General features: G+C 46.0%; 5 protein-coding genes across 5 annotated transcripts in view; 1 reads left to right on the forward strand and 4 right to left on the reverse strand.

Moving 5' to 3' along the window:
• Positions 1–10,420, reverse strand: part of LOC126561521 (uncharacterized) — a 67,330-nt gene extending 56,910 nt beyond the window's left edge. The window contains exons 1-2 of the mRNA XM_050217726.1: positions 10,252–10,420; positions 9,407–9,572 (exon numbers count right to left, since the gene is read on the reverse strand). Coding sequence (XP_050073683.1) covers positions 9,430–9,572; positions 10,252–10,414 — 306 coding nt within the window. The 5' untranslated portion in view covers positions 10,415–10,420 and the 3' untranslated portion in view covers positions 9,407–9,429. The remainder of the gene's footprint in view (positions 1–9,406; positions 9,573–10,251) is intronic.
• The window catches only part of LOC126559830 (DNA damage-regulated autophagy modulator protein 1), a 399,963-nt gene that overhangs the window by 103,038 nt on the left and 270,017 nt on the right, over positions 1–26,908 (forward strand). The window lies entirely within an intron of this gene.
• LOC126564858 (mitogen-activated protein kinase kinase kinase 15) overlaps positions 1–26,908 on the reverse strand; it is a 153,791-nt gene that overhangs the window by 78,823 nt on the left and 48,060 nt on the right. The gene's annotated exons all lie outside the window — the stretch shown is intronic.
• LOC126560583 (uncharacterized) overlaps positions 8,598–26,908 on the reverse strand; it is a 499,122-nt gene continuing 480,811 nt past the window's right edge. The window contains exon 2 of the mRNA XM_050216545.1: positions 8,598–9,263. Within this exon, the coding sequence (XP_050072502.1) occupies positions 8,598–9,242 (645 nt within the window). The 5' untranslated portion in view covers positions 9,243–9,263. The remainder of the gene's footprint in view (positions 9,264–26,908) is intronic.
• LOC126560131 (BTB/POZ domain-containing protein KCTD8) overlaps positions 11,274–26,908 on the reverse strand; it is a 346,716-nt gene continuing 331,081 nt past the window's right edge. The window contains exon 2 of the mRNA XM_050216293.1: positions 11,274–11,285. The gene's annotated coding sequence lies outside the window, so the exon portion shown is untranslated. The remainder of the gene's footprint in view (positions 11,286–26,908) is intronic.

Below are 26,908 nucleotides of genomic sequence, written 5' to 3' on the forward strand. Positions count from 1 at the left end.
TTCCATAATGCATTCTGTCACAATGTGACAATGAGTCACAATGAGTTTGGTTGTCCTATGCATAGGCGTGTGAGTACTTCTCAATCTAAGTTTGATTTTACACCTTCCCAAGTGCATGTGCTTGGTTTGGTTAGTCTCAATAGTCAATGACGTGCGAGTATTTGTTCCAGGAATTGCGTATAGTTGTTGTGGTCCAGGTTATCATATATTTACATGATATTTCGGTGTTTTGACAGTTTTCTTCTTTACGTGCTTTGTTTATATTACCAAAAACTTAATTTGTTTTTGGGATGTTGAAAGTTGATCTCCACACTATAAATATTTTACTTAAGCTCTTCGTTGATTGAGTTGTTTGACACCTCTGGGTAAGCATTTATAAAGCATTGGCACCATAAAACGAGCTAAATTACACTCAACACCAAGAAATAATACAATTACAACTACGCTCGGAACGGATGTGAAGGGTAAAAAGGAGTTTTGATGCTAGCAAAAACATCAATCAAAATAATAAACAACCCTTCACAAAAGGGTTGATTTTATTGTATTTTCAATGTAAGCATCATTAAATAATGGTTTCATTTCACCTTAAATGATGAAGAATGGTAAACTGATTCTTTCCATAATCCTTGGGCGCAAGAGTCATCGCAACCGAAGAGAAATCAAAACCAACCATTTTTACCACCCTACCCTACGAGGCTAAATGGTGCACGATACGGGAAAGCTGCCCTACCACGGGGTGGCACGGCCAACCCAATCCAACTGTGCCTAATGAATCCATTTTCAGCACGAGCGATGTGTTGTTAGTTGGCGCCCGCGTGTTATTTCCTTGTTTTTCTTCGATTTTGCGGTGGATTGGGTGGCTCTTTTGCGTGCAGCACGCAACCCCACAAATACTCACCTTAGGGATGATGAATAAATGCATTTATTTTTTCACTCACTTGGCAGGGGGTTGAAAATTCTTTCCGCCTGCTTGGCAGGAGAATGCTGTTGGGTTTTCATTTTTTGTGTGTGTGTGTGGGCTGTTCATGCATTACCTAATCGCATGCGAGAGTGAGCGACCGGAAGTTCTGGTTTGTCAAAACGTGTTTTTGCAGCTTTTTTTTTACGTGTTTGCATCCTTCCGGCAGCGGAAGTGGTTTTTTTTTTGGTGGTTAATGAGCGTTGCACATGGAAAGACAAACATGATCAGACTTTAAAGCGAACTTTAAGGCGATCGAAGTTTCCATCAGTGACCTGGAGAAGCTTCCCGGCTTTTGGATGTCTATTTGAAGATATTTGACGTTTGCAAGTCCAACTAATTTCTTATAGAACAGCTTAACATTAGAATGTGATACAAGCTGATGAATACTCGCGCCATTGTAGGCCAAACTTACAAGCTCGTTCCATTTATAATGCACCACACAGTGCGGAAGAATCCTCCCAGAAGACAGCCTTCAACATGGCGCCCAACCATCCCACCCTGCATGCTCTGCTGTTGAAACACATTTACTAATTTACCACTACCGCTGCTCTTTGCTATCAAAGTGTTATTTAAAGCCCAAAGACTAGAGTCTCCGGAGGCTGCATGTAAAGGTGTGGACGGTTAGACGACCTCCACCCGCACATGCACGAGCAGCAGGGTCGCGATGAAACATGAACCCATTTGCCGGATGTGTAGGAGTCCCTCAAAGTTACACACTAACAGACATCCGTCCAACTCCGACCTAAGATAAGACATCCCGTTTGGGTTGTCCCCCCTCCCGCAAGACAGATGGTCCCAGAGAAAAGGATCCGTTTGACTGGGTGGTGGCATCTTGGGTGGGTTCGGGGTTTTCGGGGACGATGCGCATGTGATGTAAGAAATTAAATTTGAATACAAACCACACACATTGATCGTTCTCCAGGGTGTGTGTGTGTGTGTGACGTTTGAGCTGAACAGGAAGAAGGATTGTATTCATCCGACAGCGGACGAACTACATCTCAGGATCGCATGTATGTCCTCAAGGAACGTCTTACACGAAGCTCGACAGAATGCACCATGCTGGATGCGTCCCTTGCGTGCGTCCGTCGCTTTGTAATGGCAGTGTAATTGTTTCGCCATAGCAGTGGCATCGTCCCGGTGGAACAGTGGTCCCAGCATATTTATTTTCTATTTCGTTGGACATCCTAGTCCGGACAAGTTTTGTTGGGGATTTGATTTAAACGATAGTGCTTTATTATTTCTCGAGAGATGTTCCAGTAAGGTCTCCAACAACATCTAGCTATAAATATTTTCGTTGACGTACATAAGGGTTAGATGCTCTAATAGGCGAGGCTCAAGACAGTAGAAACGTCAGATGATGTTATAAGAAGAGAAGCTGCGAGAAGCCAAAAATTTCCATTGGCTATTTGGGGCGTTACTCGTCAACTTCTAGTTAAGATGCTAATATCTCAGAAGTGAATGACTTCCTCTTCTTGGCTAGCCATCTTCTAAGACACGCCAGCCGTCAGTGACTTACTAGACTTGTTGATACCACGTAGATGGATTCTCAGTCCTCACTACGGAGGAACGGTCCGGATGAGATTTGAATGCCGTCGCCTTTGTCCATTAAACCAAATTCTAAATTTCTACCGCATACCTATCCTTGCTTTTAATAACCTAACTCATTTTCCGATTCAAACTCAATGTCCTTCCGCTGAACCATCGTGCGCTTATGATCGCACCACACCGAGGGCAAAACCGTTTTAAATAGTGTGCACTATATTGCCCATGCTCTTTGCACAAAGCAGGCGTCAGTGCGGAAATCACAACTCGCACAACAACGGGTGAAAAAGGGCACCATCACACACACACACAAGGGATGCGGCTCAGAAACGTTTCTTGTCCCGTTCGGCTTCCCTACATCCTTGGTAAGCGGTAATTAAATATGTAATATGTGCGGCGGATGCGAACATTAGCATAAAGTGGTAACGGTGTGTCGAGTCCCAACAAACGAGCCCGGGTTTGTCCTTCCCTTTTTAAGGATCTCATCATGTGTGTGGATGTGTGTGATAGAGAGAAATAGAGAATGATTATTTTAGTGTAGCGCTGTGTTGCTTGTCAACTTACTTTTTTTTTTTGTTCGTTTGCTGAAACTGACTGGGTCAGCCAGATGGGCATCTGAGGTAGGCAAGGGCGAAATTGTCGAATTTAAATTCTTCACCCATATCGCATATCGCTGTCCTTCGTGTTAGCTGTGTGTTATTTGCACTCTCGTGCTCCTGCAATGGCGGTAATTGTTTTCCACCATCTTCAAAAGGACATTCTTCCTTTGGTGAGCGGGGCGTGATGGGACTTCCGGAAATTCTTCTACATAAAACCCGCTGTGCGGTGTGTGCTGAACAGATTGCTTATCTCCGCTTATCCTTTACTGCTTATCCCTTGCACCGTTTGCCTGGAGAATTGCATTACCAGCGCGAAATGTAATAAAAATAATGCTAAAGCACCCCGAGGACCAACCCTTCAAAGGCCAACCGTCTGGCGGTTCGGAGAATTTCTGGACGGTGTGCATCATTCTGCCTGTCGTGCGTTCATGTGGTTGCATCGCAAACAAAAGAATGCACCGCAAAAGAACAGGAAAAAAAGGGAACGGATGGGGCTAATTTCATTCAACAAGGCATTTTTTTACCACCCAACCCCCGAACATTTTATGGTGAAAATGATATTTTTCACTGCGGATGCCAATGAACAGCGATCATGAGAGAGAGAGAGAGAGAGAGAGAGAGAGAGTGAACGAGATGAAAAAGGATAAGAGTTGTAAAGCCGGTTTCTCAAAAACAAAACAAAAATCCGACCGCCTTGAATCCGCCCTTAATCCAGGTCTGTTAGGTTTCGTCCTGTCAGAAAGCAATGCTGTCCCCGCGCGGAATTTGCTTGTTCGCTTTTCTTCACAGTTTCTCTCCTTGTTTTGTTACTTTCTCTTACAAAATATCCACATATGTGTGTGTGTGTGTGTGTGTGTGTGTGTGTGTGTGTGTGTATGTGATTTTGTGTGAGGTACACACCTTTTAGCGCCATCAACTTTCGAGAACACATTCTTTTGCTTCAAGTGTGTGTCCCTTCTTTTTTTTCGTTGTACCTGTATTTTATGGTCCTTCTCTAGCAGGGCAGAAAGCTGTCAGTATTGTGATACCTCTACATGTGCCTGAGTGTATGTGTGCTATGAAAAAAAAAGAGCGCTACAGCACCATGTCACACTTTGTAGCGAATTTCCTGTCCTGTAAAGGCCAGAAGGACTAGGAAGAATTCTTTGATCGTGGTCTGGTCATAAAAAAGGTGTGACAGGCGGTTGGCGATATAAACTTGGAGAGGTCTCTTGGTTATTGTCCTTCCCCGACCTCAATCGTCTAGGCGATGAGGTCTTTCAAACGACGAGGTCTTGCAGTTACTGGAAGCTTTGAACATCCTTGCATTATGAAGTATTCTGGTAGACGAGGTCCTCTGTAACGTCAAGCACTATTGGGGTTCTAGATCTCTGGTTGCTACAACATCGAGAGCTCTTAGTCTATCATTTCTGACAATCTATGTCTTTGTTTTACCTGCAGCTAAATGTTTAGTCCTGTATACGAGACCTACCCACCTTCGACGTCAGTGTTCTTCGTTAACGATATCACCGAGATCTTTGAAACGACTAGGTCTCTTGGTGGATGAGAACTATGTTGTTGCTGGATACATCCAATCACGTTTGGATGACGAAATATCTTGGAAGATAAAGTCTCTTTCGGATAGCAAGATCTTCAGCGACTGCAAGATTTATTGGTACATGACACTTCTTCGATGACACTCACCACTAACAGTCGAGGGCGCTTGTATATCGAGGCCTTTCAAACGGTGCGATCTCTTGGAAGATAAGTCTGGACACACCAAAGTTTCGCTGATGATGAGGTCACTTTGATTGCAAATCGAGGTCTAAAGTGGTCCTAACCTCCAAATACTATTAAACTCGCTGCTATTAAAAGGTACACGTCTACTTGTAGCCATCCGGATCGGAATTAATATCATCGTTCAGTTACACAGACCACATCTTCCTTACCTTGGGTGCGCACAATTGACACTAATGACACCAACTACATTTGTGACCCATATTTTCCCTCGCTTTTCTGATATCATATTAGCTATATTTCACCAACTTTCTCCATAAATCCTAATTGAATCATTATATGATGGACCACCCATACTGTTGTACTTATAATTCACTCTCACTCCTCAGCAGCAGTTCAAAGACTAAGCTTCACTAACTCAGCTAAAAGTGGATGTGAGTTCGGTGGTATGAAACTTATTAAAGTAAAAAAAAAAAGACCTTGTTTGTCCATTTTTTTACGACCAACACTCATACTGCCCGTATAACCCCGTAGCCTATCTGTCAGTGTGCAAAAGTGTTATCGGCTGGTACACTGCTCCAGATGTGCGTACGGCCATGGCGGAAACTCTCCACTCGGCCTGAATGCATTTTTACTCCGTCTTGTCTCCTCGGAAGTCTTGCCGGCTTATTGTTTTGAGCTTAACGATCTACAGCTAAACTTCCACCTGAAGGTTTGCCCAATGCGTTTGGGTGTCGCTCAGTGCCGGTAGGAGGTTATTATTACTTTAGTGTTTTTCTGTTTTTTGTTTTTTGTTTTTTTGGTCAACAAGATGACAAAAAAACATTAGCGATAAAACAGTGATTTTATTGCCACTATCTCCTTACACCCTCGTACCTGCTGCTTTCCTGCTGCTGCTGCTGCTCACCTTAAGAGATCACATTTCACCGCTTTCATCCACCTGCCAGCTGAGGCAGAACAGATGAGACAGAGTTGGGATGTTGTGGGCGCGAGCGCGCACCTTCAATTAGCCGCTTCCGATTATTCCCGATTTTCCATCCAGCCCGGTACGGTGATGCGGTTTAGGTATACCGCAAGGGTTGGGGGGGAGGGTCGGTTAGGGGATGAAGGTTGGGAGATGGTTTCCATTTCGTTTTCTTCTCCTCATTCGCTTTTGTTCCGCTCGGTTCCGATGGGTGTTGTGTTGTTGTGTACGTTTTGGTCAGGCCAGCCAGCTGTAAGTGGCTGGTTGGGGGTTGCTGCTTTGTGTTGTTGTTTTTCGTTTCTTTCTGGTACGCTTTTCTGCTTTTCTTCGCTTCTGTTTAACACATTTTGTATTTCTTTATCTCGTCTGTTTCGTGTTTTTCCCAGCCATTTTTTTCTTATTCGTACATTGTATTTACGCCCGCACCAACCGAACGCTTCCAAAACGCAACCAAACCTTCATTATCAATGCCATCGGTTTTGGTGGCCGGATTTGGCGTTTTCCTCCCGCTCGCTTCCATTTCGCTATTTATGCTTCTTCTCTTCTTCTACCGCTCTCTTTCTCTTGCACACTTCCGGTCAAGAAACGGGATTAGTTTTTCATTTTCTTCTACAACGTTCAATGACGGAATGCGCGCGGTGTAGAAGCATTTCAATTTTGCAAACGATTTTTCCGACCATTTTCACCACCTAATATCTCCCATACGGATGAATTGGTAGAAGCAGTGTTGTACAGCTTCTCACTCAGCTCACATTCTACTAACGGAATCGTCCGTCGAACTTCACGGTTTTTTTTTTTAATTTTATTTCCGATAGTCTCGCCCGCGGCGATAATGGACCACACACACGCGCGCAACCACGTTGATGCCGTTGGTGACTAATTTGTGAAATTAAACACGCTCAAATAACGACGGCTTTCGGGCGGGCTGGACGACAAATCGTCGAGTGTCAACCTCCGGTGTTTTCCGTTCCCAATTATCCAATTATCGACAGCGAAAGACAGCTCCGCCTGGTAACGGAGCGGAGAGATGGGAATATATCAGTCGGAACAATTGGACATCCCCCAAAGAAGGGGTTGGTCATGAGAGTAGCGGGATTTTTCTCTTTTTCGTTAACAGCACCCATAAATCCTCTTGTCACCGTGGCAAAAAATAGTGGAATTTTAATTAAAAGGAAGTCCGGGAAAAGGGGGTCGCTTAAGATCGGTGGATCGGTTACTGGGGATTGCAAAATAGTTAATTGAAGAAAAACGTGGTAAGAAGTTAAAATTAAAAAAAAATAGAGTACTTCTAGGTGCTAAGAGTTGGGACAAAAAGATTTGACGCCTGTTCTGTCCATGTGGAAGAGCTAAAAAAAACTTTGTGGAGATCTCTTGTTTCATTGTCGTAACTTTCTGGATTCTTGGGACATTCTCATAACGTGATCAATACACTGAAGCCAGTAGAATCTATTAGCGTAGTCTATTAGCATCTATTGGAGTCCACCATCTTGCGAGCATCTTTCTTCTAAGCAAAACTAAGAGAATGTAGCATATCTGCTAAACATCTCACTAGAGTATACATTATTTCGCATACAACAAGCCTGACGTGGCATTATACGGTGAGCAGAAATTCACCACTTTAACAAATAACCTGCATTAACCAAGAACGTAAGAAGCGTACATTCAACTATTTTAACCAAGTGAACGCCTTAACAAGAACATTCAAACACTGACCAGCGCACCCGGCTAGCGAGTGACGCAATGCAATAAAATATCAGTTCAAAACAACCAGCGAGTCCAGACAGTGGTCAGCAACACAAAACACAAAATAAGTAACTTCACGACGAATGATATCCGGCACATTTTAGGTAGAGTCAGCAATCGATCGCCCCGCTCCGATCGATCAGTTCAATAATAGCGACACATGTCTTGCAAGTGCAGCAATCGATCGATCGATATTAATAAAGCGCTCTAGGAAGCCTTCGAGGGAGAGAGAAAGAGCAGTCTAAAGAGAAGGTACAACAAGCTAAATCTTGCGTTCAATTCTTTCTAGAGGTTTGAGTGTCCCCCTGTCCAAGGTAAGGCCTCAAACCTGCAACATGTCTGTTAGGGATATTCCTTCTGAACATCCAAAGTCGCCTGGTCGACTTGCTCCGCCGATGAGCATCGAGAGTCCCCCTACCAAAGGTAAGGCTTCGATGTCTCCAACGTTCCAGTAAGGAAGATTCACATCTAGAATCTTCAGACTGCCTGGACAGTCAGATAAAAGAAAGATTGTGGTCCGCACAGCTTGCAATCACGTTGTTCCGTTCTCGTCGCGATTATAAGACCGAGTTTTTTCTTCCCACCACAAGAATATCTGCGTTTTAAGTCCATTCAGGGTCGATTCCAGAGTCCAGAGACCATAGTCTAGAGTCCAGAGTCCATAGTCTCAAATCCAGAAACCAGAGTCCAGAGTTCAGGTTTAGAGTTCAGAGTCCAGATTCCAGAGCCCAGAATCCAGAGTTCAGAGTCAGTCCAGAGAGTCTTACAGGCGTACAAGTACTATCATATTGACGTCCTGAATAGTGCGATGGCCTAAGTACATCATCTCATTGAAGTAGAACACCTCAAACAGTAGAACACATCTTAAGCGTTGGCTGATTGTCATATTCCTACTAATCTTTCTTACTGTATGCATAATTGCACCATCATTGCTCACAGCTTGGAGTTATCATCAAATTACTCTACGTCAAACATTGGACAGCGTATTTTTTATTATTGCCATTACATTTATCCCACTATGCTCGAGGCTAGCGCTAAGACACGTTTTGGTGGACACTTCCACCCGGTCCCTTCAGTTGGGACAACCGAAATCATCCCCATCCGGCATTATTCGCTGCTTGTTTCTGGTCGCGGCATCATCCGTTTTGCTATTTACTAGTGCGTTAATCGTACAGTAAGCGTCCGCGCTGTCCACGGACCCACCGTCAGGCTTCCGGCCCCGCCTGCTCCAGTACGAAATCCACTTATCCTCTTCCTCTCCCTCCGTCCCACGATTGGACTCCATTTTGTTTCCTTGCCTGTCATCCCGGGGCCGGATATCGGTGACTTCCGCTGCCGCCGCAACTCGCAACGCCAGCTCACCCGGACGCTGCGTTTCCCGTTCACCGTTCGCGTCGTTCGCAAAAATACTCGCACCTGCGTCAGTGCCGGCTGCCCTGGTGGTGGTGGTCTCGAAAAGTGTCATAATCGAATCTGTCACCTGTTGATGGTCGGCCTGCCCACCGAGCCGGTTCGGCGCTGGAAGCTTATTATCGGTTGCTTCCGGTGGTCCGTGTTTGGGCGGGTCCCGCAACAGGTACTTGTTCGTTTGCGACTCCTCCTCGAGGTAGGTTTGGAACTCGCGCCGGAAGTAGTCGTTAATCAGCCGCCAAATGCCGGTACTGTAGCCGAGGATGACGGCAATGAAGAAGAAGCTACGAAAGGCTAGCAGCAGCATCGTCGCTGCTACTTTACGTCGCTTGGATAGCTTAAAGAAAACCGAGGACAATTTTTGCCCCGAAATCACTTAATCAGTCAGTTTTGGTCTCTTGGTTAGGATTGCTATAAAATATCAGTTTTTTTGGCTTCACACTTGAAGTACAACCTTCAGAACACGATCACTAAACACACACACACACACCCGCCTACAGTTCATCAGAGTCGTCGTCCTCGTCGTTAAACACAAGCGAGCGCAGGATGCGATAGGACTGTTGCATCTGTGGCCAAGCCATCGTAACGAACACCACAATCGTGTTGGCGATCACGAACAGCTTCATCATTTCGATACCTGTCGGCAATAGAGCGTAATAAGAGGAACTACAGTATTATGGTACGAGAGAGCAGCAGCTGAAGAGGAGCTAGATTCGTTCAAGTAACAAATCTTTTCTTGCTACAAAAAGATGAATAATTAACATCCCGCCTAAAGTTATGCAATCCACAACACAAAATGTAACATTTTGTTTCTTCATTTCCAGTAGCCCTGTCGGTCTAAGTTTAGGCGACATTGTTTGTTTGCTTCCCCTCATCCGTTAGCCAAAACTATTTTCCCATCTCAACAACAAAATGGCTACCGTAGTATCTCATATCCACCATCATCACTACGCCCCTTTTCACAATGCATTTTCACTGTTTAGCTTTTCCACCCGATCTTTCACAACGCGATTGAGTTCCATTCTTGAGACTCTTTGATTGGATTCCATCTTCCTTACCAGTTGCTTCCCTCCCGGGCGTCCCTATCCCATTTTCACGACGAGTTACGTATACCCATCGTTGAGACTTAGACTTCTTGAAGAAGTTGTAGCCTGAAGCATCCTTTCGTTCGCATTGTTGTGTGTGATAGCCGTAGTGACAGTGGTAGTAGTGGTGATGGTGATGTTGCTGGTCGATGCGAAATCCAATCAATAGCTCCCCTTTCCCCGATACCCCCCCCCCCTCTCTCCTCCAGTCTTCCTTCCTCTCACACTTACCTTCTTCCGATCTTAAATACTTCCCGAAGCCGGCATTCGTGTCCTCGTCCGGGTCCTGTACCGGAGCCACCGCACCCTTTGCTGCCGCCGCCTTCCCCTTGCGCTGGTGACCTCCAGCTGCCTGCCCCGCGTTCCCCTTCCGTCCTGATGTTGCCGGTGGCATAGTCGCAGTGCTTTCGGGGTTTGCCCGACCACCGTACCACTACCCACGTCTGCCTGTTTGCTTGTTTGTGTTTTCCGAAGCACACAACGGTTTCCCGTCTGGACGATTTGGGAGGACGATACTCACCCAACCACCGAAGCTGGTCGTTACACACCTTTAAGGGATACTCTCATGCATTACGAAAGCAGTAGCGCAGGGCGGCGGATCAGACGGAGTCGGAGTTTTGGTCTGTTGTCCGCCAAAGACTAACAAAGATTTTGCTTTCGAGCGAGCGGTGTTTGTGTTGTGTTTTCGTCTTTATTTGTCACTCGCCCCCCGGGGGGAGAGAAGAAGAGGGTCAAATCCAAAGCAGTAGAGCTCTGTAGATAGAGAAATACACACACACAGAGAAAAAAACAGAGAACAGGAAAAACACAAGTATAAATTAGTATTACAAGAGGCATACGTCCGTACCGCAGCAAATAAGCCACAGCAGCAAATGGTGGACACATTGGCGGTACGCCAACCTTCTGAGGCTCTAAACCTTCAGCCACTCGAGCGACTTCATTGTGCAGCAGGTGATATCTGTCTTAAAATCCGTGCTCAGTCAAAAGGAAGTTTTTTTTTTTTTTTTGAGACATTTGGCAAATGTAGGAAACGAAGGTATGGAAAATAGGGAAGGTTAGGGTCGCCGGGCAAAAGAAAAACAAAGCCTCGAATGTTTGCGAACCGAGGCCCGTGTTGTGCGCCGCTCAAATTGGTAGAATTCTCGGCCCGCTCGGTGCGGAACCTAGAAGGATGCGAACGTCAGACAAGCGACAGCGAAATGTTGATCCACCCCCTGCTAAACCCCCTTCCAATCTCTCTAGGGTTGCCGTGTGCCGTTGTGTGCCTCATTCAATCTTTCCTTGACTGACAATAATCGTCATTCGTGTGACATTCCTGCGGGGAGAATCAGGACGGTAGGCGTGCCATCCTCCTGCCGTTACGTTAGGTCCTTGGAGCAAAAATTTAATCAATCATTTTCCCTCCGGACACACGAGCCCTCGGCGCAAGGGTGGCAGGGGGGTGGGGGGGGGATCTAGGTTTTTGGAAAACGGAAAAGAGGGGAGAGATGAAGTACACAAACCGAAAACGGGTTATGTGAATGGCTGCTGTTTGGGTAATGATAACGCACCACCCTCGTTTCTCGTGACGGTGGCGATCCCATTTCGGCAAAGTATGGGCGGGTAAAACGGGAGTAAAAGAATAGGGGGGAAAAAACGGTACAGCATCCACTACTCTAGGGTCGGTTGTTTCGTGCCAAACAACAAGTTCGTGGCGACGACCTCGCTAAGCCTCGGTCGTGTGTGGACGGATTTTTGTGTTTATTTATTCACAATTGAGAGTGGAGCCAGGACGTCCCTATAACATCCACCGTTCCCCCCGATTTCCGTTCCACAATAGGGGTGGGATGGGAGAAGAGAGTAGAGATGTTAGTAAGGAAAAGTTTTGGTACGAAGCGAAGGAAACCCCGGCAGCAGTTGGCAGCTGCCCCGGTGTCACCGGGCGGATACCGTCCAGTTCCGGAGCAATGCTTAGTCGCACATTTGTGAGGACTCCACCACCTCGACGAGTGGATGTTTCCTGGGATATAAATATCCCATCATCTCGTTCAGTTTCACCATTTCCGGTTCTTTGCGTTGCTATGGTGTTGGAAAAATGTTAAACTTTCTTCAACTTGACCCCGAGGTTAAAAGGACGTCAACTTTTTCTTATGTGTCGTGAGTCATAGGAAGCTACAGGTTAGCGATGAAAACATTTACTTTCTGGCGAGTAGAGCGTATGTGTTTGTGTGGGTAATAACATTCTATTTGGTGAACAATTCTCTTCTTTTTCTTGGCGTAACGACCTGCTTTGGTCACGCCGGCCATCTAATGGCTTACTAGGCTTGCTGATACCGCCTAGTTGGATAGTCAAATCCTCTCTACGGGGGGACGGTCCGGATAGGACTTGAACTCCAGTCCTGTCGTGTGAAGACCGGTGCCGTTGTCGATTCCACCGCCCGGCTGCCCAAAAACTCTAAGACTCCAAAAGAAATTAGGTCGACATTCCCAACGCCCCCTGAATTAACAAAAATAAAATGGCTGCAAAACAAAATTAAGCATCCCTGACACAACTTCTAATTCTTCTCTCCTATTAATTGTGTGTTTCCCTTTCATCTCTTATTGTTTCAGGTAAGCGAAATGTAACAAACACCTTCTTCATAAGAAGTCCCGTCTTCGAACACATTGACATTTGGTGGATCCTTGTGTACTTGAGTTGTCAGATGATGGGGTTGATTGAGACGTGTTCTGCGGAATTCCTCTAAAGTCAAGTAAGTAGCTGATACCACACACACAACGAAGACGCTCACAAACGTTCAACGCAGACTTACTTTCTTGCCGATTGTAAAGACTGTCATGTACTGTGTTCAAATTCTAGCTGAACTACTCGGCTCTTTTAACACAATCACTCACTGCTAGACTGTGTTAGATTTAATTAAGTGAAGCTTTCGTGTCACACCTTTTGAACGGGGAGTTCGTTCCGTGTTCTTTTTTTGTTTCTTTTTTTCCTCCCAATACGTCCAATCAAGATCCCGGTCGTTGGTGAACTGAGCGAACCGAATCGTGGCGTACTGCAACTTCACTGCCGACCTGTGGTACCTTAACGAGATGATCCCACCCGGTGGATGTGGTATAAAGGGCGGAGAGACGTCCCAAGGGGACATCCTGCAAGTGCACCTATCTGCTGTCACCAGATAGAAACATTCAATGGATGGGAAGCCATTGTAATGTCGTTTCGTTTCGATTGCTTTTGCGAAAATGGTATAATACGATGACTTCCAGTGGTTGTCTAGTGCCACTGGAAGGACGTCAACACGAGCGTCAACAAATAAATATGCATCCATCGAGGGATACCGCACTCACCCACACACCGTTCCGATTTGTAACGATGATTGCGGTGAACTTGAGGCGGTAAAATTCCGGCATATGGTTGTGACCAGGGAGAAAATGGACGACGAATCTAGGTCCTTGCTGCCGATCGCCGGGGAACACACATCGCGGCTTTCGTAAGCGACGACGAACGATGACATCGTCATACCTCAGCTCACTTTAATCCTCTTACGTAATCGGATTACATATGTCACACTGTCGTGCAGGTTCCGAGATGGTTTGCCAAGCCATCTTCTAAGGCTCAGGACACTACTGTGTGTGTATGTGTGTGGAACCTTTCTCAAGAGCAACGCAGCAACCCTCGTCCTGCTCGTCTAGATACTTGTGCAATACACACGCACACACAAATCCGCGCATACACACACACACCCGTAGATCTTGGTAATATAGTACCAAGATCTTCTCCAAGAAAGTGAGAGATAGCGGGACGCAAATGGGAAGGACACATTTTTTCTTTCCATTGCATGTCAACGATCCGGACGCTCTCCGGATGTCGTTCCCTTGGTGGAGTGTGTTTTGTTTTACAGCGATGAAAACGCTTCACCCAACATCACCAACGGTGCCACGGTGAGCTGGGAACAGGGGGAGTGGGGAAAGCGCTTTTTTGAATAACATTATCACATTGAAGCGGGAATAGCCCGGATCGTAGCCGTGGAAAGGCGCTTCCTTCTGCTGACCCGCACACAAACACACAGAGTGACAAGGGCAGCTTGCAGCAACCAGTAATAGGACAAAATCGGCTCGAAGGCCTCTCGGCTTGGATGCTTCAGCGAATAGCTGCAGCAGCTATTCGCCACTCACCGGCGCCTAACGATGTCACATAGAAGCCGGGCACGATTGGATCTGCTGTTGCTCAGGACACAACAGGACACAGCAGTACTTCAAGCAACAATATTGCACTTCGTCACAATCGTTACGACTCTTGCCCGATGAAGTGTTTAAAGCTTTAAGTGGTGTTAACTGGCACGTACTGTGCTGAGCGATATAAAGCTTTGCATTATATTCACCTTGCTGCTTGTCATCCACGCGACCACTAACGCTCTCCACACCCAAAATCTGCCAACGCATTTCTCAAGATTAAGTGCATTTCGGTGCAATGTTTACAGGTTCCTTAAAGCAGAAAGCGACATCCTGGCATGCCAGCGTGCAGAGTTCATTCGCTCTCCTGCGAAGCAGTGAACAAGGAAGAAGAAAATGGCGGGCTGCTTTAAAGGGGCAAGTTTGCCCTGTGCAAAGTAACAAGCAAACTCGAGAGAGTAAACGAAGTAAGGCAGTTACTATAACTGCAACCCCCAATCGCCCAACGCAACTGGCAAAGTAGCGCGTTGAGTACGTACGCCGGAAACTTAACCGACTCGAATGGCCAGAAGCGTGTGATGGTCGGGCGGAAAGCGACCGATGGTGACGCTAAAAGTCCCCAAGCGAAATCGGAAAGTACGTTTTCTTGTAACGACGATGAACTTTAGTTCGCACTGTTCGCCCTGGTATACGCGAGTGTGGGTGTGCGAGTGTGTGTAGCAGTAGAAGGAATTGAAGAAAAACGAAGTACGTGCAAGAACAAATTAAAGCACAAGTCGGACCGAGCGAAAGCGAATTCACTGTTTGCCGGAGAAAAAGAAAGCAAAAAAAAAATCTTACTTGATTCACTTTTCCTTCAAGCTCAATCCGTTCTCATCCTAGAGCTGAAGCACCATAATACTTATCCATGTAGTAGTCAACTTTTCTCTTCTGGCGGGGTTTTTTTTTTTTTTGTTTAAACGAAGCGAAACTACACACTAAGTTTTCGCTTCCTGCACCGAGGTTCCGAGAGCCACAACTTTAACGCCCCTCCCCTCCGTAGGGTTTAAGTTCTAGAGCTAATTCTAGATCCTGTTTGATCAGATCCTACGGACTGCTGGGCGCTGATTCGTGCTGGAAAGGCAAACGATGGGCGGTAAGACATATATAGATTGCCGAAAGGTACTCACCAAACTTTGGACGCGTGTGGGAAAGTTTTTTTTTCGCCCCATCCCTATGGCTCCTGCTACTTTGTGTGGCATCCGTTGCATCCTGAAATTGATACCGGATGGCCACACCGAGGCAAGTGCCGAAAGTGCTCGTTTATTAATCCATCGCTAATTGACTCTTGCCTACTGGGTGAGGTGGGACGCCATTTTCCTTTACCCTCGCTTCCTATTGCTATCTTGGACCGTAAGCGTACACTGATTTTTCCCACTCAAAGCGCCTCAATAAGGGTCATTTAGGAATTCATTGTATTTTTCCTTTTTCTTGGCAAATCGATCCATTTTTATTTCCTGTGGTGTGTGTATGTGTGTGTGTGTGTGTGTGTATGCACTAGAGAACGTGGAAACAGAATGGACCTTCAGTCGACCACACTTGAAGACACCGCTTTCAATCCAAAATTGGAACGTAACGGTTGGTGTGTGAAACAAAGTGTGAAGTAGCAGGCGTTACAGGCGCCCGTTCGAAATTTGCGTGCTAATTGGCTGTTTGAGTACCGCGAGCGCGTCTTGGAGGGGGTCGGAACTCGGTGATGCCGATCTATTACAGATTGCGAAACGCTAAAGTACCTTCGCCGTTACCGAGTCGTACAACTTCACTCGTTATGAAACGCTTGCCTGTCTTCGGGAGACGGCTGGGGATGATATGTGCACGAGTAAGGTGCCATGTAGTTGGAGCTGTTTAATTGCGCTTTATGATTGTGCTGCTGAGCAGTTTACAACGTATGGAATCCATCTGCATGGCTTGGGAGGGCCGGACATTTAAACGGCTAGTTTAAAATCTTTGCCCGTTGGGAACTTTTAATTTTATAATAACTCAACGCTGTAACGCTTAGTAACGTTTTCCTGTTCTAGCCGATACATGGACACAATTTTATAGCAAACAAACTAACTGTTCCAATCGATCTACAAGCTACTGTCGAGAATTATTAAACATCGTCTTGATTCCATAATCAGGAAGTATTGGATTTTTTTTCAAACGGTGCTCTCTGTTAAGGAGAGGGTGGTTGATCTCAAGAAGAGTTAATAGAAGTTTTTTGTGGCAAACTATGTCTTCTCTGGGCTTCAGTCCAGGACTTGTGCGACTGTTGCGAATAGTTGGTGAACGATCCTCCTCCCGTATCCTTGTGAATGGAAACCTTTCCCCGTCGGATCCCATACGCTGCTCTGTCAGACAGGACGATCCTTTATCCATGCACCTGTTTGCCCTTTATCTTAATCCACTCATCACCTGATTAGAAAGTATTTGTTGCGATCAGGATGACCTGATCATCGCATATGCTGACGACATCTCGGTGGAGACAACCTCCCTTCCCAAACTCGAGGAGGTGAAAACAACGATAGAAGCGTTTGGCAGAACCGCTGGGGCGAAGCTGAACGTGGAAAAAACAACGGCACTGGACATAGGATACATCACACCAACTATCACCCCGATGCAGGTTCCGTGGCTGCGGGAAGTATGAAAGATTGCGCCTGCTTGGCATATTGTTCACTTACAATATACGGGAGGCCATGGGGCATAACTGACAAAACGTAATTCAACAGTTCCGCCATTTGGTCAGATTGCACCGTGTTAGAGACCTCATTTTGGCGCAAAGGTGGTGCTTTTATACACTTTCCTTCTGCCCAAGCTTTGGCTTGTAGCATCGATGTGTGACCACAAAGACGGTGCGGTCTTACCTGTGGGACGAATCTGGGGGCTTTCGAATCCCATTAGCCCAATTGGCCCTTCCACGCAATCGAGGTGGACTCAATCTTCACATTCCCGCCATTACCGCAACAGCGTTGCTTATAAATCGGTACGTTGCAGAGCAGGGTTGCCTGAAAATCGGGACTCAGCACATCGATTGTGCTGGGAATCCCCCCAATATAGGCTCCATTGCCACAACGTATCCGTGCCTTCGGGCGGTATTCCAGCAGCTCGCATACCATCCGGTACCTACTGTCTCAACTAAAAGTTTGCGGCAAATGATGGTCGACAGACTTCCAGACTCCAAAGTGACTATGGAGTCACCTTCCACGGATTGGCGATGGATTTGGTCACCAGCTGCAGATTTTTATCCGACCAACGGTCGATACTGTATTTGCTGGTGCACAACAAGGTGCCACACGGACTGCTGGTCGACAGGTTGAATCGGTCTCCTTCAGCCTGCTCATTCTGCTCCCAGCCAGAGACTCTGGAGCACAAGTTTGCCCTGTGCGCTAGGGTATCTAGTGCTTGGAGCATACTGATACAGGCTATGGAAGCCATTGTTCCATACCTCAACCTCAACTTCCCTTCCCTCCTCTTACCTATTTTAAGTCACATTAGCATAAGTAACAGGATTCCTATCGTACGTCTGGTTGCAAACTACGTCATCCACATTGTTGGATGATGTTCTTTGTAATGTTCTTTGTAAAACCTGTATGTCGACTCTACATGTACCCCACTTTTCTTTTGTAAACTAGTTTTTAAGTTGTTTTGTATAAACAATGTTTTGTAAAAAAAAAATCAGACAAAAAACTGATGATCATTCTCCGATATCAGGTATTGGTGATGAATATTGAGAAGTGAGAAGTTAGTCTTCAGGCTTTAGCAAGCAGTATCGATGTAATTTCAAATGAAACTGAAGGACTGTTTAGCCCTCTCGGTGTTGTCGGCAACATGAAGTTTGCAATGTTTTACAAAAAGTCAACATACAATTTAACGCACAACAGATAGATTTTCTCTCGAGGCCCGCATAATCACTACTGACACTAACATTTCCGGACCAAATGCCTCACCAGCCGAGTCGCGGAGACGACACATGCGGGCCAGAGGATCGCGCGAGCCAAACGTGTTCCGGGGCTCCGCCATATTTGTCATATTTGTTCTTCGACGAGAGGAGCGCTGGACAATCGACGTTGTGTAGATCTACGTATGCTTGTCGGTGATCTAGTGCCGCCAGCAATTTGGTTTTTGCCTCATCAATCTCCAGCTCGAGGATTTTGCTTTGGTAAGCTACGTGGGAGATCCTCAACTCAATGATATCCATAGCATTGGCGTAAGCTTTGGATCCGGTTAAATTCATAAACGATGGTCCTCGGAGATTTCAGCCCCAAGTCTCAGATGGCTCAAATTGGAGAGAAGACAGATGCGTTCGTTTGAATGGCGCAGGACTTCAAGCTCTACCAGATTCTACAGTGAGAGCTCTACCCGATTCTACATCCATCGTCTTGAGCTAATGTCAAAGTCTTTGTACAAGTCAGAGTCATATTTGTTTGAAGTCACGCAATCCTTTTATAGAACATGTCTGTTTTTTTTAAATAGTTAGTTCTACAATTAAAGGGGCGGCTTGGTGGTATAGGCGAAAGCGGCGCCGGTCTTCAAACGACTGGACCGGGGTTCAAATCCCATCCGGACCGACCCCCTTAGCGAGGACTGACTATCCAACTACGTGGTATCGGGAAGTCTAGTAAACCATTCGATGGCTGGCGTGACCTAAACGGTCGTTAAGTCGTCTTTATCTCAAAAGTATGTTTCTTTATAACCTTTTTAAAACGTTTTTATATTCAATTGCACAAATCATCTCCGATTAGTTGTGGACTAACTCAGCATGCAACCCACGTACCGATACAGTTAGCGATATATTTATATATTGCACACGATTGATCAAATCGTAATACGTAATCCTTCCGCTGAAGCAGTTTTTTTTTTGCACTTACACAGCAACACCTGAGCCTGGAAGGTTTGGTGAAATTGTTTTTCGCTTTTGTATTTTATTTTATTATGCATACCGACCTGCCGGTCATTATTCATAACGAATTACGGGACGAGCGCCATACCGAAACGCATCAGCAAACTGAGAGGGTGGGGGATGTGGGAACAAACATTGATAAGTGTGAGAAAGTGAGGGGAAAGAGATAGAAAGCGCATAACAAAATGGCCACAATAAAGCTAACCGATACCGGGCCGTGTCCATATCTACCGTTCTCCATTTGCAATTCCACTCACGATTGCGTTCCCATTTTTTGTTTGTGGCGGGAAAGATCGCGCTACGAGTAAGACCTATCAAGTTTCACACCTGAAGGAGAGATTGAATGTGTGTGTGTGTGTGTGTGTTTGGTGTGGGAGGGCAGGAAGGGATCAAATTCACGCACGATAAGATGCGGCAGGTGCTCAATAATTTTTTTTCGTTTATTCATACACGCTTTGAGTCTCTGAGACTACATTCACCTCTCCGGTGCTCAATAATCATGCTCAACAGCGCACTATTGGGTGTGAGAATATTTTCCTCCCAGAAATGGCCGTCATAAAAACGTGCTGGCCGTGTTAGTTGGCCTCCATTTTGCTTGCTTGGTGTGGAAAAGAATTTAAGAAACTGGGAGGTTCGGAATGGGTGGGGGGGGGGGGGGGGGGTTAGGAGGAATTTATAGCAATCCGGCCGTACTGCAGCTATTCCAAATGGGCAAATGCAAAATCTTGCCAACAATTCAACCGCTCAAGAAGAACATGCATTCATCCGTTCCACACTCAAGCCCACCGTTTTTTGCTCTTCGGGTGGAAGCATTTCAAACGTTTTCCGAGTTAGAAATGTTTTCGATTTACAATTTACATTCGCCCTTTTTTTCTGCTTCTTCAAAGTGCATTGTGTCTGTGTGTGTGCTTCCGATCATACGGCTTTTGGAGCTCTAATCCTTTCAGCGTGATTCTCTGACTGTTCGTGAAACGATTTCTGCTTTTTTTCCCTTGCTATTTGGAGTGTGTGTGTGTGTTTGTTTGTATATTGGCAAAAGGGATAATAAATGTACTGCAAGCGTGTGCTGTCATGTTTCCCAGCTGTATGGGCTCGTTCACATCACCCCTCATACCATAAATGGGCATGGCAAGCGACGAGGAAAAGGAAATAGCGTAATGGTTTGTTTGGAGGATTGGCAACCCCCCCCCCCCACACACACACACACACACACATAGCAGGATTATTGTGCTACGTGACGGAATTACAACCAAATTCTTTCCACACTTTACGCGCCCATTGCATACTTTCAGGCGTGAACGATCGTTTCAGCCGTTGCGATGATATGCCACAGCGCAGCCGGAAGCGAACTGTTTCGCTGTCATCAAGTGCATCCAAACCAGCGAACCGGTCCAGGGGTTTCTTTTTGCTTCGTGCTCCTGTTTGGCCAACAGCCAAAATATAAAGCTTTACCCTACCGGTTGTACGCTGTACGGAGCGTTTCGCTTGAATGAGGCGCGCTGCGCTATTTTCGGTGATTGGATTGACTCCTGCAGTGTGACGCTTGCCATTTTTGTGACAGATGGACGAGGGAAATGAGTTGTAATGAAGTGTTTCTGCCGTGTTTGAATCGTGCAGAAGGATTGGAGACGGCAAAGGCGACCGGATGTGACATTACTTTTTTTTTTGTTTCTCCTTTCCAAAGACTCCAAGTGAAAACACAGTTGACGTTCGTTAGGATTTAGTTTGGGTCCTTTCGTTTTCGCTTTTTGCTATTTTTATACACAATTCCCACCTACTATCAATCGAACAGCGAACAACGGTCATTGACTGAAACTTTGACGAGCTTCGGGCGAAGGCAATGGAGCCGGAAAAGAAAGCAGGAGCTGTGCAATAAAGCAAGTAACTTCCGGTGTGGAATCGGTTTCGAAATATCTCTCATCGTTTATTCATCGATTGGAGTTTTGGGATCGAGCGGAAAACTTGCGTGGCTGGTTGGGGGAGGGGGAGAGAGGGTGGCGAGGGGGTAGCACCGGAGTACCATTCATCTGTCATCGCACCAGCGGCTACAGAGTGCTACAGTTCATTTCCGGCAAAAGCAACAGCCGGTACAACGATGACATCGGCATGCCGAATCCTTCGGTATGTCAGCCAACCCCGACACGAACGGCTACTCCAGAGCGGTTCGGCAGCCAGAGCAGTAACAGAGACAGACAGCTTCCGAAGGCAAAGTTGCGAATAGGCTAACCCTTCCGTGAGCATAGTGAGGAATAAAATCACTTATTTAGCACACATTCATTCCATCAGCGCAACTAGCCTGTCTGGCAGAGTCGCTCGACTCTTGCCTCAAACGACGTGAGATCGAATCCACTTGCTGTGTGTGTTCCACTAAGGGTTTATGCTCTGCTATCAAGGAGCGCTTGGGAGAAAGAGAGAGCATTGTTTTGTGTATTTGAGACGAAAATTTCCCTTGAGGGTAGTGTAACGCTATCAGCTTCCACCAAACACCAGTGGGAATAGAGCGCAGAGCATCGCAACTGAAACCACTTGTTAAGATTAAAAAGAAGAGCGCACGAAAGTGAGAGAGAAAGAAGTGTATGTTTGTCGCTAGACACAAATAAACACAGATTCTCAGATTTGGCGGCGGCGGCGGCACCACATCCAGTATTGGTCTTGCACCCCATCACCTCCACTTCTCCACACTGACTTGCTGGATTGCTCAAAACGAGCCGCGAGAGACCACCATCACCGTTGAAGCGCAAATATGCACGTGCGGTTACGGACATTTCCAGCGATTCACGAATCTCCCCCCCCCCTCCCCTTCCCCGGAACCCGAACAACAGCTGATGCTCGAAAGAAAAGGATGCTGTGTGTGCGTACGATTCTACGAGAGAACAGAAGAGTACCAGCTTCTGTTATCAGATAACGATTTCGAAGCGCGCGCGCACCGTATCAGGATATGTATGAGAGAGTCGTGTGTGAGGGAGAGAGAGAGAGAGACATCTTGCCGAAGGATGCAGAATAGCTGCGCTTTTTCGCACACAGGACTTCAAACCGTAAGAGCGCCAGTTTGGCAGCATCCGCGTCGCTCGTTACGAGCTTTTTGACTTCCCAAGTTGTTGCCATTCAGATCGGACATCTGCACCATGGGAAAGAATATTTTAGATTAAATATTTTGTGTGGTATGGGCTTCATATTCTTCAGGTTTAATCCTGGTCCTTGAGATAAAAACCTCAAAATCCTATTTGCTTCAAAGTTAAAGATCAGAAATAGACGAAAATCCAGAACAAAATCATACAGATTGTGCTGCAGAGTGGAGCTTTGCTCTATATCTTGTATGTGCGGCTACTCATATAATCCCAATATAACAACCGTAAATGTGTGGATGCTGGACCTCGCCGAAGAGAACCTCGACTTCCAAAAAATCGAGTCCTCTGACTGAAAAGACCTCGTCGAAAGCCACCTAGCAGTCCAAAAGGATCCAAACGCATTAAAGAGTTCTAGCTGGGTTAAATAAGGTCCTTACAAGCCACAACTCTCCAACAATTTTCCACATACGAGCAAGGACTCCTATGAATCATTGTCCTTTTCATTCCCAAAAAAAAAATGTCCAAACTACCAGCCCATAGTGATGGACCGAACTCCGAACTGCCGAGTGCGGCAAACAAGAAAGCGTACGGGACACGACCGAGCAGGACAGCATCCGTCAGCTGTAAGCAACAGCATCGTTCGTGTCCTGTCAGCCGTTCTGATTAATCCGTTCCGCTTAGATTGCCACCGTCGCAGGCGCGTCATCAGAGCGTTTTCGCAAGCCGAGCGCCACAGTTCGGTCACCGTGTACGCGAGGAAGCAAAAGGGGCCAGTGCTACGAACGCAACGCATTACCTTACCCGGCCAAAAGCCCACTGTTTGCGTTGGATCGCACATTTCGCACAGTGCCAGTGCCAGGTGCAGGTCGTGCTTTCGTGCTAGTGTCGGTGATAAGTCGCGATTCGTGGTATATATATACAACTAGACGAGCGTCTGTGGCGTGGCGTGGCTCGGTTCCGTTTCAAGTTAACCGTTTTGAGATCGTGGATTTAAATTGGTTTATTCTAAGGACAACTTGTTATCCGCGGCAAGAGCAAGATCGTCTAAGATCAGACATGTTATAGGGCCTAAAGCTCTGCTAAAGAATACGTAATTCACTAATTCGCCCTTACTCGAGCAACATCTTGCGATCCAGACGATCAAGTGAAGACAATTTTCGATTGGGCTCTCCTAGTTCAGTGTAGCTTAAACGAACTTATAAAACAACTACAAACAAAGATCCTCGCATCGCCGATTCCAGTAAACAATGTGAAAATCCAAATTCTACGAAACTGCAACCTTAATCGAAACTACAATCAACCGCACGATCCTCGTATGAAGAAGAGGACATCTATTCAGTCACTTTAGAGTTTTCAACGTTCAATAGTTTCCCGTTGATTACCAAAGTACCCGGCATTCAGACCATGCTGGATTAGAGCTCGGACACAGCGTAGGGGTTGAGGATTCGTTCGCATCTTTGCATCTGAAATGGTCGCCAAGATTTATGCGGAAATGTAGAAGTCAAACGCACACGCATCATCCGTTACCGTTTGTACAAAAACGGCAGACTCCAGCTGTGCCCAAGAGTTGTCGACGTGTGTGAGATAAGAGTGTTTTGGGGCGGTGAACTATACGGTACAAACGCCGAGAGTTGAACAATGGAATGAAAGATGATGGTGTGACGTGATGTGTTGCGTGCATGAGTGTGTGTGTGTCTGTGGCAGAGGTAGTCGTGCAGGAAGCAAACAGCAGTGGCCTGTTCTTACACAATGTTGGCTTTGGCAGCCTGTTCAAAGCCTATTAGCAATTATTTTCATTCCGTATTGCTTACAACGAATTAACATATAAAACCCCGTCCTTTCAAATTAGTTCGGAGACATTTCCGCCTCCGAACCGTGAAACGGAACCTTATCCCGGGTGTACTCGGTTAGCAATTCTTATTTTAAAGAAACAAATATTTTCACTTTTTCTGTAACAAAAAAAATTGCTTGATGAGTTCTTGTAAGTTTCCTTCTCGATTAGCTAGTTTTCTATGATTTTGGTTGTCAAACAGAGACGAAAAAAAGGAAAAAGTCTAAAAACCGTTGTAGTGTCATGCAGTTTGCATACCTTTAGGCAAACCACTATTCCACTAACTCACAATGAACCCCATAATCGAGCAAACCGATAAGGCCAAAATTATCCTATTAAGTCTTTAAACCCTTACTGCTCTGATTTCAATGTTTTCTCAAGCACATGACAGAATAATCTAGGTTTTCTTAAACTGCCTTTCCAAGACAAAAATGGACGAATTCTAGACAAACATTCTCCACTTTGGAAGTGTTCCAATACACTCTTTCTCTCTCTCTCTGTCTCGCTCCCTGCACTAAAAGTTTGTCTGCATGTGTCTACACCGTGACTGTATCAAGTAGCAGTGCTGAAGAGTTTTAAGAGCTTATCAAACACTTCAAACAAAAGCGAATCTTGCCTCCGGAGCAATCGTCAGGACACCGGCCAGAAACCGGTCAATTTGGGTGTCTGGGGTTGCTTTGCCCCGTAACCGTTTTTTTCTGGGTGAGGAGTGGGAGGGTATGGGAGGAGTGGGGGCATGGGAATGGGTGGAAGGTCTAGGAAAAGTTTGCTCATTAATCGCACCCAAAAATACAGCACCGGGGACACAGGACACAGGACAGTTTCTTAAACGGTTTTATAGTATTTTACGGATGCTAAGTGTGAGTGTATGTGAGTGTGGATGTATGTAAAAACCCTTTACGACGAGTGGAACATCCCCGGTAATGGGTTAATTTGTGTTTGAGCATTATTGTTGTAGCTAGTTACAAGTCCTTTCTTTTTGACTTCAGCATGAGAGCGTTTTAGGACGCGTTGAACCCTTATGTTTAGACCATGCCGAGGTTCCTTTACGATCGAGAGGCAGTCAGGTAGTGCGTAGAGGTGTTGTATGGGACCATCATCTCTGTAGCATTGGCAGCAAATAGATACCCGTCATCCTTGTCGGATGGTGTCGTAAGTTCAGGGTAAAAAGCGAAAATTGAGTCATCATTTTAAATAGAATCTTTTTGTGAATTCTCTCTCTCTCTCTCTCTCTCTCTCTCTCTCTCTCTCTCTTTCTCAACATCTCATTCAGCTCCATGACGGTCCACTTTCCAATTGTTTCTTATTTCTCCGGTCAAGTTATATCCTGTGCGCAAAAGTAAATCCCAACCGTTTGTTGCGGAAAGGTTCCGAGGGCTAGCGAAAGAGCTTCCGGTTCCGGTTTTGGGTTTTTTGGAGAAGGAGGAGGAGGAGGAGGAGGAGGAGGAGAAAGAGAAGGGGAAGGGGGGAATGGAGAATGAACCAAAAATCGACCAAACGAATGCTTGGTTGTAAAGCGACACTTTTCGAATTTGAAACAGATGGCCTTTCAAAGGCCTTTGACGTGCGTTCTGCATTTTGTGGGGCGCAGTAAAGTTTTCTTGCACCTCACTTCCAAGCAGGGTGTTTAAAAGGGGTAGATTTTAACGCAAAAGTACATGTTTATTCCTAAAACTGTTTGCAAATTAAAGTACTTCAGCTTCCAAACCGTCCAACAGCCAGTAACGGGCGGGATGCATCTGTTTTTGACTTCATTTCGCCTGGTAATTGCTGCCCTATGCAGCTGTTATCTTCAACGCAAAGAAAAACTCTTCAACGTCAAATAAAATCATCGAAACGGACATCAAACCCACCTCCGGTTCCGGGGGGAGGGAAGAGAGCAGTGTGGAGGTTATGAGGACGTTCGTAAATAATTTGTACGCCCTTCTGCCGGTGCTTAGACAGATTTGGCAGCAGGCCCACGCACAAACCGGCTAGAACCGAATCTAAACCCCCGGCCCAAGCGTGTGCGGATCGTAATCTAGTAATCCATTTGCCTGTAGAATGTGTGCGTGTGTGTGTGTAGGCGCTGAAGAGCATTGATGGGGCGGGGCTGGAGATGGTAAAACGAGCTTTCGTGTATTAAACAAACCAGCCAGGGCCAGAAGGCGTCAGTCAAAGCTACGCGTGCTAAGGCGCACGGTTTTCCACTGCACTCCATCCATTTGATGCTTTGGAGCACCGGTAAAGAATTCCTTTGATGACGCCTAGAGAGCGAGAGAAATGCCTCCGTTTGAAGGGAGGGGAGAAAAACGCGGAAAAAGGCAAGGCGGCGGGAGTTGAAAAGGATTCTTTTAAACCGATGATGCGTCCGTTATCCTTACATGAATGCGATTATGGTTACGATGCTGTTACCTAGCAGACAGCACGGATCAGTTCGCTGATACAGAGACAGGGTTAGAAAATCATCGCATCTGATTGCCGAAAATGAGTGTAACGTCCTTGCGTTTGCCTTTCGTTGTGTTTAATCAAATCTTAGTGATTTTTTTTTCTGCCCATGGGAGCCAGAGGCGGGAAGGAAAGGATTTTTTTTTGTTTCATCAATTCTTGGAATGAATCTACCCACGTTCTCGAGTAAGCTCCCTCGGGCATGTATTGGGATAGTGCCTGGTCCGTTGCCAAAATGAGAAACGAAGCTGAACTCCGCGAGATTTTTGCTAGTTGCTGGCGTCGTGCTCCAACGCTTTATTCGTCCACTGCACGTGCGAGTGTAAAGCGAAATGTAATTAAATCTCTAACAATCTGCTTTCTACCAGCGGACCAACACTGATCCAACCTTTTGCTCGTGTCAAACTGTACAGGGTTGAGGGAAGCCGGTGCTTCCTACAAGCACATGTACATTAGGAAAGCTTTAAATGTAATCATTTCATCACATACGTTGCATAA

The sequence above is a fragment of the Anopheles maculipalpis genome, chromosome X, assembly GCF_943734695.1.
Source record: "Anopheles maculipalpis chromosome X, idAnoMacuDA_375_x, whole genome shotgun sequence".
NCBI classification, from domain to species: Eukaryota; Metazoa; Arthropoda; class Insecta; order Diptera; family Culicidae; genus Anopheles; species Anopheles maculipalpis.